This window comes from Patella vulgata, chromosome 3 (assembly GCF_932274485.2).
Source record: "Patella vulgata chromosome 3, xgPatVulg1.2, whole genome shotgun sequence".
NCBI classification, from domain to species: domain Eukaryota; kingdom Metazoa; phylum Mollusca; class Gastropoda; family Patellidae; genus Patella; species Patella vulgata.
In genome coordinates this window covers 49,329,966-49,342,686 of record NC_065881.2, presented here as the reverse complement: position 1 = coordinate 49,342,686, position 12,721 = coordinate 49,329,966, and the positions used below count along the sequence as shown (strand labels likewise).

Here is a 12,721-nt window from a genome sequence, read left to right as displayed (position 1 = left end):
AATAGAACTACACAGCCACAATTATGCAAACTATTTTTATCGTTGGTGTACAAGGTGGATCTGTTAAATGCATCAAGATTGTATAACATTTTGAAAGAGTACTGAGGCAGCTATTAAGAATTTGGCACTTTATGCCCTATAATTATTCTACATATTGAAATTAATGATATGTTAACACACGTTAATGTAAGGAACTTAACTAATTAGTTGTGCATGAACAAAATATAAATGTTTTGATCCTCCATTAAATATCATATAGGTATGAGTGATAAAAATGTTAAAGGTCAAAGGTTCGTATCGATCATTAACTCTGATCAAAGAAAATGGCATCTGCTGTTGTCATCTCCCAGTTAATCAGTACCTAGTTCACTGTATTAATCTAAAATAATGATAAATAAACCCCGGGGACTACTTTTCCATCAAATCTTCCCATCTCAAAATGAGCTGAATGTTCGTCTCATTAATTTTCATTCAAACATTGCCACGCATCTTTTAACAGTCTGAAGACTTATTTACACATATTTTTTTTCCATTGAAGTCGACTTATTTCATTTTAATCATAAAGATGGTTGTGTCAGTGAGAGCAATCATTACAAAAGCTTGATATGATGAAGATTCGCTAAATAGCTGTAGATATCGACTCCATTTTGTGTTTTCGTCTTCAATGGGCGATCTCTTAACTCTCTATACAACATATTACTGAATCCGAACAGAGAAGTAGGTTACTTTAAAAAGAACGTACATGTCCAATGTAATAGATATACAACATGAAAGTTATAGGGTTTACGTCACACTTTTCTGAGCTACTGGGATAATGGCGATGATAATCTGCCATTCAAGGGAAATTTTTCCCGGACAGCGGCGTTTCCGCCTACTCTTTCACGAATTCCAACTGCCAGTGTTTCTTTGACGTGCTCGTCAATAGACGAAACGAGGTCTCGTGTAGACATTAACGTGAAAAGCAACATGTGGCATCGAAAGCATAAAAAAACGGAACGAAATATAGATCTGTATTTTGATCAGATTGAATTAAAATCAGACGTCAATTAAATTTTATTCTTATTTATTTTGGTACGCCAACATTTCATTGTGGGCGTATTATGTTGTCGGTTCGGCAACTTCTACACATACCATTATATAGAGCTATCTGGTTTAAAGAAAGAATCAGATTAAAATTGCAATTGTCAGAATGTGTATTAACAAGTTACTTGTTTAATGATATTGGTTCTGTGTCGTTATTATCATTTGCTATACGGCTGTTTAACATAAACAGAAATCTTTTTGGCAGAACCCGTTGACGATATAGGCAACAATAGGCCTATACAATTAATTTCCCCATTGACTCCAATGTTAGTTCTCATCTCTCTGACCGACTCTAACAATTCCCCAATTGTTAGTGGAATAACGCTTTCTTCCTTAGATTGCAACCTCTTAACTATCTTCTTACCTTCCGCCACAAAATCATGAATATTCACCAAAAGCTGACAGAAAATATATTATATTCAAACACTTTCTTCGATTCTACACCAAAAAGTCAACAAAAATATCTATGCAAAAGGGGGGAAGGAAGAGAAAGATTAAATATAACTTCTGCGCTAGATTCGTAACCAGCACGGGAATTAATGGTGTCCTGTGTCCATATAAAGTTGGTTAGATTTCAGTCTAGTGTAAAAATCAGAAAAAAAACATAAAGAAAACGAAATTATATTCTAATTCTAGATTGTGACTAGCCATGCATATTTTACAGTAGTTCAAACTTTACTTATTGTTTTCTACCGTCTTTTTCCTCATGAATCTATATAATCTATCATCACTGTTGATGTTTCGCTGATTTTGGAATTGAGTTTCTTATTTCTGTATTTGATTCGTATTTTCAGTAAAAATGAAAGCCAGACTCCTTGGTACAGAGCTGACGACTCACAAGAGAGAAATGAAGCTGCTCGAAAATCGTACGAATCATTAATGACGGTGACATTACGAAAGCCAACGTCCCCGGAGTACAAGATATTTTCAGAGGAAGTAAAAAGAAAAGCCAAAGAGCTATATCCTAATTTCACCTATGGTGAAGAAGAGGTAAGCATTTTTATGTAATATTCTTAATTGTTTGGAGTCATTGATCCATGTGTATACCATTCTATTCAAAGTTCAATTACATAACATCATGAAAAGGTTAAGGCCGCCAGGTACCTCACGATATTACGGCCTTAACTTAAAATAGTAAGTGCAGGAGAACTGCAACACGCACTCATAAGACAAACCTGCGGACAAGACGCACCCAAAAGCATTGCAAGCAATATGGTTAATATTTCCCCCCCCCCTTTTTTTTTAGATGGGTACATGCATTGAGAACAGGTGACGTACATGTTTATCCATTTAGGCAGGGTTTCGTTTTCCTTTTTTAAAAGGGAGGTTGGGAGGCCAAATGGTTAGCATGAGCGCGCTGTATCATAAAGTCTGTCATTGGGTCAACTAGCGTGGCTTCGATTTCCCGGTGGTACGTAACAAGGAGTAGGGGCGCCTGTCCAACCTCGTGGGTTTTCTCCGGGTCCTCCCGTTTCCTCCAACTGCTAAAGACCCCTACGCACAAACAAATTATTGAAATAAAGTTGAGCCATATGTTCGTCACGAAATGGCCTAGTTTGTATCGAGTGGACGTTACCCCCCCCCCCCCTCTCTCTCTCTCTCTCTCTCTCTCTCTCTCTCTCCTTTTTTTAAAAACAAAGTAAGATCTGTCCCCAAACATTGGATTTTGTCCATGTCAAATGCGAATTGTTTTTTTAGCCACATTTAAAGCCACGATAGAAACATTCTATAAAACAAATGCAAATCATATTCCTTTGGCCATTGTTATTATACCGTTATGTCTCGTTAAAGCAACGATTTGTCTGGATATTTCAACTTTGTTTCAAGTAATCCCATTTGACAACTCAAGTGTGAAACAATACTAGTTGTTTTCAAATGAGTATATTTGATAGGTTTTTGGGGTGTTACAATGTATATCAGTGGGTATCAACGTTTAATATAAGTGTTGAATGAACCATTTATTACAAAGATTAATATGTCTGGTTTAGTTTACACCAGTTACCACTTTTGACCATAGATAAGCCACTGTCACTATCTCAATGGATCTGATGTAATGGAAAGCGTGGTCTTTTCTTTGATTTAGGGGGGAAAAATGTCAGCTACATCTTTTATTCTTAGATAAGCCAACCTAAATTTATGAAACGACATTAACTGTGATCACTCAACGACAATCTCAATCACAATGGATCTGGTGTGATAATAAAAACGACTTTTACTTTCTTCTTTTACTCAGGATAAAAATGGGTAGTTCCATATACTTAGATTGGTCAAAACGAGATTGAATATTAGTATATTACGAAACGAAGTTCGCAATGTCACAATCTCAATCAAAGGATCTGATGTAATAACCAAACGCAGTCTTTTCTTCTTTTCTCTACTTAATCCCTTATACTTAGATTAGATCAATTTGATATATATGAGCCAAATATTACGAGGATGTCGTAATTCAAAGAATCTGATAAAATATTGCCAATAAAATATGAATACGCCCACCAACAACTATGTCTTCATGAACTCCTCTTTCGTCAACTTTTTTTTGTTTGAAAAGACCCCTGAGATCGGTTTTATTGAAGAAAGAATCAAATTAAAATTGTAACTGTCATATTCTACATCGACAAAAAAAGAATGCTCATAATTATGTTGTCATATTAAGTTCCTATTAAATTGGCCAAATATAGAAACAGAACGAGATTTCCACACAAAGGTTTTGTTGAAGTATAACTGATCCAGTTGTGATAACTGAAAGGTTGTCATTTTTTTCAGTTTGTCTTTTGTGATATTAGACTGATTAAAAAATAAATAGAGCGCTAAATACAGGAAGATTAGTTTACGTGGTCGTTTGTTTCGCGTTAAAAATAAATGCACGGCGGAAATTAACATTGAAACTGTTTAACACCGGAAATCATGAATTTAGAAATAAAGTTCACATAGACCTATGTTGATCTGAGATTAGGTGGTGGGATGGTTAACGCGTGCGCGCTGGATTAAAAGGTCTGCCATAGAGTCAAATGGTGTGGTTTCGATTTTTCGCTTGTATATGGCAAGGAGTAAGGTCGCCTATCCAACCTCGTGGGTTTTCTCCGGTTTCCTCCCACTGCTAAAGACCTTCTACACGCACGCGACTTATTAAAGTAGAATTGGACCATTATGTTAGTCCCGAAATGACCTAGTATGTGTCGAATGGACGTTAAACATTATGAAACATCCGACATTATAATGGCCCAATTTATATTTACATTAAAATAAGGACTGACGAGCTTTAACTACAATGTAGGTTAGTTTTTGGATCCAGTAATACTGTTGGTGAAAAATTTTCAATTACGATAAACAATTACAATACTTCCCATAACCTTAAAGTTGCAATTTCATATTTTTATGTTATATTTTTAAAATTTATTAAAATAAAGCCTTAAAATAGATGGTATCTTTAAACAGTCCTACCTTGTTAAAGAATTATCCTATTAATCCTATAATTCACTATTGCCAGTTGAGAAATTGGCAAAAATATCATTTTCCTCTTCAAATTCAGACGTTTGAGGATAGCTACTCCATGGTGGAGAATAGAAACCAAGGGAGGTAATTGTTTTATTTTTTCCGGTGTAAATGAGTTTTAAGTGTGAGAATGACACCTATGATCGTATAATAGTGAGTTGACAACCTATTGAGCAAAAGACATAGAAATAATTATGTTTTGACTTTCTTAGAAATTATGAAATGGTAACTTTAAAGGAAACACCGGGTCAGTATATGGGCCATTCTATGAACTCGCTCACCTTTTGACGGCGCCCCTACGCGCAAGCGAATTATGGAAATAAAATTGAACCATATGTTGGTCCCGAAATGACCTAGTTTGTGTCGAGTGGACGTTAAACCTCTCTCTCTCTCTCTCTCTCTCTTTTAACGGCGAGAAAGTAAAATTAAAATATATTAAAATGGTTGATGATTGTTATTGATTATACAGATTTATTTTTCGAGTGAATAATTGTGTATGTGGGCACGGTTAATTTGCGCAACTTTTCCGAGTTTTTGACTTATTAGTAATTACTACTCGGGGAGTTTCATCATTACCGCGATCTTTCTTTACTCTTGGACAAAATGGAAAAGAATATGAGCATACTATCGAAAAAGGGTACACAACAACGTGAAAGATTTAAATAAAAGTGTATACGAGAATCAGAATAAGCAAAAGAAAAACACGAGCTTCTGCATTTTCAAAATAGAGGAATTTCAAAACGTTGTTTTCAGGAATAAGGTGACAATAATTACACAAACGTGTACGTTTTAATTGATCACACTTCCTACCTTTAAAATAAACCTACCCGAGACTGTCATTCGCGGTGATGACAAACGTCTTATTCTAGACTCCCGGTAATGATGTTTTTTCGCGGCAATGACGTTCAAATTGTATTTTATAACAAGGAAACTTCAAATGCGTATACTCATTGAACATTTCGATTGGGTTTTTTTTTGGTTTTTTTACAAGGCCCCCACGAACAACATAAATTTATTCGGCAATGGAGTCAAATTCATTCAATAATTTCTATTCTAAGCAATGACCAAAGTAATAAAAAAACAAGACGATCGACGCTGAATTATCTTAAATTGTCTTTAATATATAACACAAATCAAAATGCCAACATTGTCATACAATAAAAATCACATAGTCCCGATGCGTCATTTTAACGCAACACCAATCCCTTGCCAACTGTAATATTATGAAAGCTCGATCTCAGTATTTACAAATATTATGTTGAATGAAAATGAAATAAGCCGGCCTTCATTTTGCTGCGGGAGAACAGAAATGATAGCCCATTTTAAAATCCGATCTAAGCCGGGACATTATCTAGCGTTGGTATTTTGATTTCTTAATTAAATGTTACATAATCAATCTGGGTACATATTAGTGTGAAATAAGCCGTGAGAAATTTGATACAGCGAAAAGTTCAAAGTGCCTACTTTAAAGAAATTCGTCGTATTTGATTGCTAAAACTTTATAAATCTCCGGGTCTATTTGGTGATGACGTCCAGTAACATGCGCTGGAGGGTCAATCAATGCAATGACTTGATCTGGTTTATACCATAAAATATCTTCAGATGTTTGCTTAAAGTATCGGTTTTTGCCAATTCTCATCATGACAGACACCTCTACCTCCTGGTCATCTACATCAATAATTTGACCGGGATAAAATCTGTTTTGGTAGACGACAAGGCACCATTTACTTAACAAAGAATGATCTATATCAAAAATCTTCTTTTGATATGTTTGGTTCTTTATTGGTTTCAAAAAACAATGTTTTGTGTCAAAGCAAAAACAGATTTCCGGATGTTTGCAGAAACAGCTGATATCGCGGTAAGAAATCGAAAATGGCGAATTTACTACTACTTGGTGTATTTTCATCGAACCTGAAATAGTTTTAATAAATTTATACTTAGTGTTGTCCATCTTTTTTATATCTTCGGATGATATCAGCTTTATGTATATATTAGTATTTTCAGCAACAACACGGGCAAATGTGTCTGCATCCCCAATTGTTCCACCTTGGGCAACAAAGCTGCCCGCAACCGTGCGAACTTTCAAAATAGTTCCACGTTGCACCCTTAAACCCGAACTGAAAAATAATATCTTACATCATATAGAAATTTGACTTGTTTCTATACTGGGTTGTAGACCCGTCACTTTGTATCACTACGCCGTAATGTAATCAGGCTCAGTAAAATTAAATCTATATCAAAGATTTATCTTTTATTGTCAGACGCCTTTCGAAGAAAGCAGGGGATTATTAAAATGGGTTCGCCCGTCTGTCTGCTTGCCAGTCCGTATATCTGTCTGTCCGTCACACTTTTTGGAACACAATAACTCTCACTGTAATTGAGCTAGAATGTTCAAACTTGGCTTAGGTGTTTATTAGGTCAATGCCGACAATGTCTTGATGGAGTTCGAAGATGAGCATTTTCTGCATAGGGTAAGCGGAGATAAACAATTTGATTGGTTGATGCTTTGAGACACGATAACTTTAGTTCCAATCAAGTGAGAGTGATGCAACTTGGTATATAGTTTCATTACATCAATACCTTGACTAATCTTTAAGTTCGATAATGAGCATTTATTTTCTGCTCAGGGTAAGCAGAGTGATAAGCAATTTGATTGGTTGAGACTTTGGTACACAATAACTCTCCTTCTAATTGAGCTAGAGCATTCAAATTTGGTGTAGGTGTTTATTAGATCAATGCCTTGATGGAGTAAACAGAGGTAAGCAATTTGATTGGTTGGTGCTTTGGGACACGATAACTTTAGTTCTGATTAAGTGAGAGTGATGAAATTTGATGTATAGTTTTATTACATCAATACCTTGACTAAGTTCGATAATGAGCATTTTCTGCTCAGGGTAAGCAGTGCGATAAGCAATTTGATTGGTCGAGAATTTGGAACACAATAACTCCCATTCTAATTGAGCTAGAATGTTCACACTTGGCGTAGGTGTTTATTCGGTGAATGCCTTGATGTAGATAATAAACCTCATCTCTCAACCCTCCAATTTTCGAGATAAGAGATGGTCCTATTAACTTCAACGTAGCAAATGCGAGCGCGAATCGCATCGGGCATTAGTAAACAAAATTGACAATATTTTTCATCAAAACAACGATTGAATATTGTTATTTATAATATTTCTGCCACACCCAACTACAATTACGCATATAATCCTACCTGAAATGGGTACAAATCATCTCATTTTAAATCGAGGCGTTGTAAGTCGTTACTAGGAAGCCAACTTGAAAAGCTGTCTGTGATTACAAGAAGTCAATCGGCACACCTCGGTTAACTCCGGTTCCATAAAACCATGCAATGAAAGCTCTACCCACTCTTCGAACGGCGCCATTTTGATAATTTCTTTCTAAAAGCGGCAAGTTTTAATAATAAGTAAACCAGGAGCCGCATCACAATTGTATGGGTTTAGCTACATATTATCATTGGCCGTATTTACGGTCCATGATATCACTTACCGTCGCACAGCCGATGATAGATGTGGTCCAGATGTCGAGGTTTTCCGAATGAAAAGAAGCGTGTAGGATGGATTTCGATGACGATAGTAAGTTTAATAAGTCATAGAGTATAAAATTATTTTATTTTTAAGATGATACATGTATTAATAAAATCATTGAGTTTGACACGTCAAACTGAAGGCTCCCAATCTTAAATAAAAACAAACATTTCAGTATATCTCAATAGCTACGTTCTCATAGCTAGCCTTGATGGAGTTCGAAAATGAGAATTTTCTGCTTAGGGTAAGGAGGGGTAAGCAATTTGATTGGTTAATGCTTTGGGACACGAAAACTTTAGTTCTAATTAAGTGAGCGTGAGAACACTTATTTATTTATTTATTTATTTATTCTTCTTAAAGTAAAGGTTACAACATGACAGTTAATTAATGTATTATAATACGACTGGGAAAGTGAGAACAATAATTACATATATGTATATGAAAATGTGCTACATTGTATAATTGGGATGCCAAATGAGACAATCATAGAGAAATATGATAGGTATGGTGTCATGAAGAGACCTTTAATTGGGATAGCCCATAAAGCCTGACGTATATAACATCCGTTGCTTGGTATATAGTTTTATCACATCAATACCTTGACTAAGTTCGATAATGAGCATTTTCCACTATGGGTAAGCAGAGCGATAAGCAATTTGATTGGTCGAGACTTTGGAACACAATAACCCTCCTTCTAATTGAGGTAGAATGTTCAAACTTGGTGTAGGCGATAGGTGAATGCCCTGATGGAGTTCGGTGATGAACATTGTCTGCTTACTGTAAACAGATAAGCTATCTGATTTGTTGATGCTTTGGGGCACGATAACTTTGGTTTTAATTAAGTGAGAGTGATGAAACCCCGAGTATAGATTCATTTATCATTACTTCAACTAAGTTCGATGATGATAATTTTCTGCTTAGGCTAAGGAGCAATAAGCAATTTGATTGGTCAAGACTTTGGAACATAACAACTCTGCTTTTAATTGAGGTAGAATGTTTAAACTTGATGTAGATGTTCACTGGGTGGATGTCTAAGCAGTTTCATTGGTCGATGCATGATCAAAATCTAAGAGATCCAGCTATTTTATGTCTTTTCATGGACTATTATGTTGCTTTGTTGCTCAAAATAGTATTTCATCGCTTTATTATATACATAAAACCTTACACAATAAAATATAATAAACCAAACGTAAAAATATGTGGAATGCCAGTGCAACAGATGCTGTTTGGTACTTCTTGTGTAAAATATGTGTTATGCATTACATCGATGATCTCATTTTGTAGTTGACTGAAATAGGTTTCAAATCTGATGTAGATTTATTATTTTTTTCATGATTCTGATATAAAAGACGGAATTCATGTATCATTTAATAAGGTATTTGAAATTGGGCATATTAGAGAAGGAAGCGGTTATATTATAATTTATAGTTCCACAATTACTGGAATGTCATGTGTTTATCAGAAGGGGATGTTAGGGTATTAAGAAGCTTAGAATTTAGTCGCCTTATGTCAGGATAAAATTCTTGTTTACGGCCAAGTAAAGTCAGAAAGGATAATAAATAAAACTGGATATGATTCGGGTGTTTAACCTATCAGTGTTCATCTCTACAGATGACCGTTTCTTCCATGAATAACAAACAGACAGAAAGGGTGTCGAGAACGTCATCTAGCACTGCTTGCGTGAATAAATCGGATAATGACTAGACAATGCAACTTTGTTAGGCATTTTATCTTTCTAGTCTACTGAAATCTAATTAACGTCGGAACAATGTATGTAGTGTATCTGCAATTTGTTTGTTCAGTTTAGGAAAGATTTGACTTGACTGACGACACAAGATAAATGTTCGCTATGACTTGAATAAAAATAGTTATTGTCTGGATCCAAGAATTACAAAATGAAATTTCGCTTGTATTTTAAAACTACAAATAAGACGATTTTGCTTTGGGGTAGTTTTTTCTACACACTAAACAATCTCTGAAATTATATCCCCACTGAAACCATTGTCTCATAGAAAATGTTGTTAATAACTAAAGATAATGAGCAAACAAAAATTGTATTTGTAACCCATGTTGTACAGATTACAGATACACAAGTTAAACAAAACTATGTTAGCTATGTGAACTCCTTAATTAAGAATGGTTACCGCATGTTCTGTAGAGAGCAGGCATACCCTACTAAAGCGATAGATTTCAGATTTCAGATGATGAAGCTCTGGTGATCATTATTCTATGCATTTCTCTATTTATCTGACATTAGATCCAACCAAGAAAGTTCAGATCTCAAAAACTGTTTACCAATGACAATACCTAAAAAATAATGATGGGTGACCCTGGATTTCGATACGGTCAATTCGAGCAAAGTTGAAAAACAATCCCAAAACCATTGACTTGTAAGAGGGTCGATTACAGAGTTTCGATGGAAAGGGCAATAATTCTGCGAATGAGTTGATAAATAGTTGGGCGATCGACGGGACAGCAACTTTGTACTGCATAGGTTCATAATGTCACAAGACTGGCTTTCTTTTATTTACCATTATAACATCTAAACCGCACTTTATTTTGTTTTGACCATGGCTTTAGCCATTTGATTTAGTAAGGTCACTCTCCTTTGATTTGTGTCCACATTTACAGCAGATAATTCAGCTTTATATCGACGGTGAGTTGACATGGACAGTGATAACACTAGATAAGTAGGAGTGGAGGAAAAGACTAGTGGTAAGAGGGCCGTGACCTCGCTACTCAATTAAACAGTGGTTTGTCATTTATTGTATTGATATATATTAAAACATGGACGACCATGTAGGGCCTGAGATTAATCGGTACGATGACATCTTGATTTGTCATGTTTCATCTTGATTTATTTTCCCTCTGCACGAAACCTTCAAGTTGGTAATATAGTTGTTTAACTTCTTATCGTGGTGAATTGATATTACAACTACTTGTGGTAATCTTTGTAACTTTAGTGGCTCTCTTTGGTGGGTGGGGGGAACGGGGAACATGGTTAGGGGATCTTAATATCCGAGAATCCAATTCGGGTAGGGACTGTATGTCAGCTAGATCAACTTAACCACGTGATGTGAAGTCTTTGGGCACAATACGTTGGCAGTGGATGCACAGGGATTTAAACAACGTCACAGAACCACGTGTGCTATTGTACTACTATTTAACACGAGATCCCTCACTCCATGACCGGTAGCAACAGGGGCTCACTGGCTGATGGCATTTGCCTTATCATTGTGAACATACCATGGGACGTTTTCTAGGTATTTGACGCTTCTTGACATTTCACTAGGAATTAGTAACGTAATCAATGAGTAGCAATTAATCAAGCATTATTGATGATTTGTTCAAGTTCAAATGATATCATCCTTTTTGTGGAAGGATAACATTGCCAATATTATTTCAATGTTCACTGTACAAACTGCATATGTCAGCAGTTAAAAATACGTATTTTAGTTTTACAAATTGCAATTTCCATTCCTCCACAATATCATTGTCACAGTGTTAAAATACAAAGTACACTTTTCAATAATACAAATACAGTATATTAGTTATTTTGCACATTACACTTCTCCGTTCTGCATTTTGCATAATAGACAAATGCATAATAGAACTTAGCATATTAGAACATATACCTTATATAGTATCTACGACGAAGCTTATTTGCATACGGAATACAGTCCGGACTAGTGGACAAAAAAAACGAGGTCCAGTGTACACATTAGCGTGCACGTAAAAGATCCCTTGGCAGTTGGAATTTGATATTTTGCACCGTGAACATTGAAATAATTTGGCAACGTTATCCTTCCATACCTTTTTGGGGTCTAAAAGAAAACCGACCAGACCACTGAGGATTTGCGGAGTCGTTATCTTATTACTTTCGTAAGTTAAATCCTGTCCTAATATTGGAAACTGTATGTACCAGTCCATCGAAGCACCAGCTATATGATAGTCCTGTTTCACAAATTAAATAAGACAGCTTAGCCAAATGACTGGGAACTTCAGACATTTGATTAAATCACTTGCGGTACTGGCCAAATGTCCAGTTTGACAGATTAACTACAATATACGTACACCTTGAGAATTTCTAACCTGTTTTGGTTTACATATTTCAGAAAAAAAACGTTTCATTTCAAATCATTTGTGTGGGTCTTAAATATGTAGAATAAACTAAATAATATATACAAATTTAAGTAAAAGGAAATTTGGAAAAATGAGTTTACGCTGTTGACGTCACTATCAAGAAAACACCCACATAGTTTCTGGATTGATATTCGGAAAATCCAAGCTTTGAGACTTGATTAGATTAAGAGTATCTCACAAATGATTTAAATGAGATTAATTTCAAACTCCGACTTTTAAAAGGCGTTAACACTTTTGAGATCTTCGCTGCAGTGTGTGAAAATGAATTTTCGATTTGACGTGATTTAACTAAAGTTACATCGGTGATGTTCAAATTAGATTGAATTCTAAATTTGAAATGTAATTGCCAAGTCATCACTGAGGTATAGACGTTTTAGCTTTTAATTTGCGAGCTGTACACGTGTTTTTGTTCAAGGAGTTTCAAGAACGATCTTTAGAAAGACCTTAGTCTATGT

At 35.4% G+C, this 12,721-nt stretch overlaps 1 protein-coding gene across 3 annotated transcripts in view; it reads left to right on the top strand.

Annotated features, from left to right (window-relative positions):
- LOC126815371 (atrial natriuretic peptide receptor 1) overlaps positions 1–12,721 on the top strand; it is a 239,454-nt gene that overhangs the window by 183,523 nt on the left and 43,210 nt on the right. For all 3 annotated transcript variants that reach the window (XM_050540962.2, XM_050540963.2, XM_050540964.2), the window contains exon 3: positions 1,878–2,073. In XM_050540962.2, the coding sequence (XP_050396919.1) occupies positions 1,878–2,073 (196 nt within the window). The remainder of the gene's footprint in view (positions 1–1,877; positions 2,074–12,721) is intronic.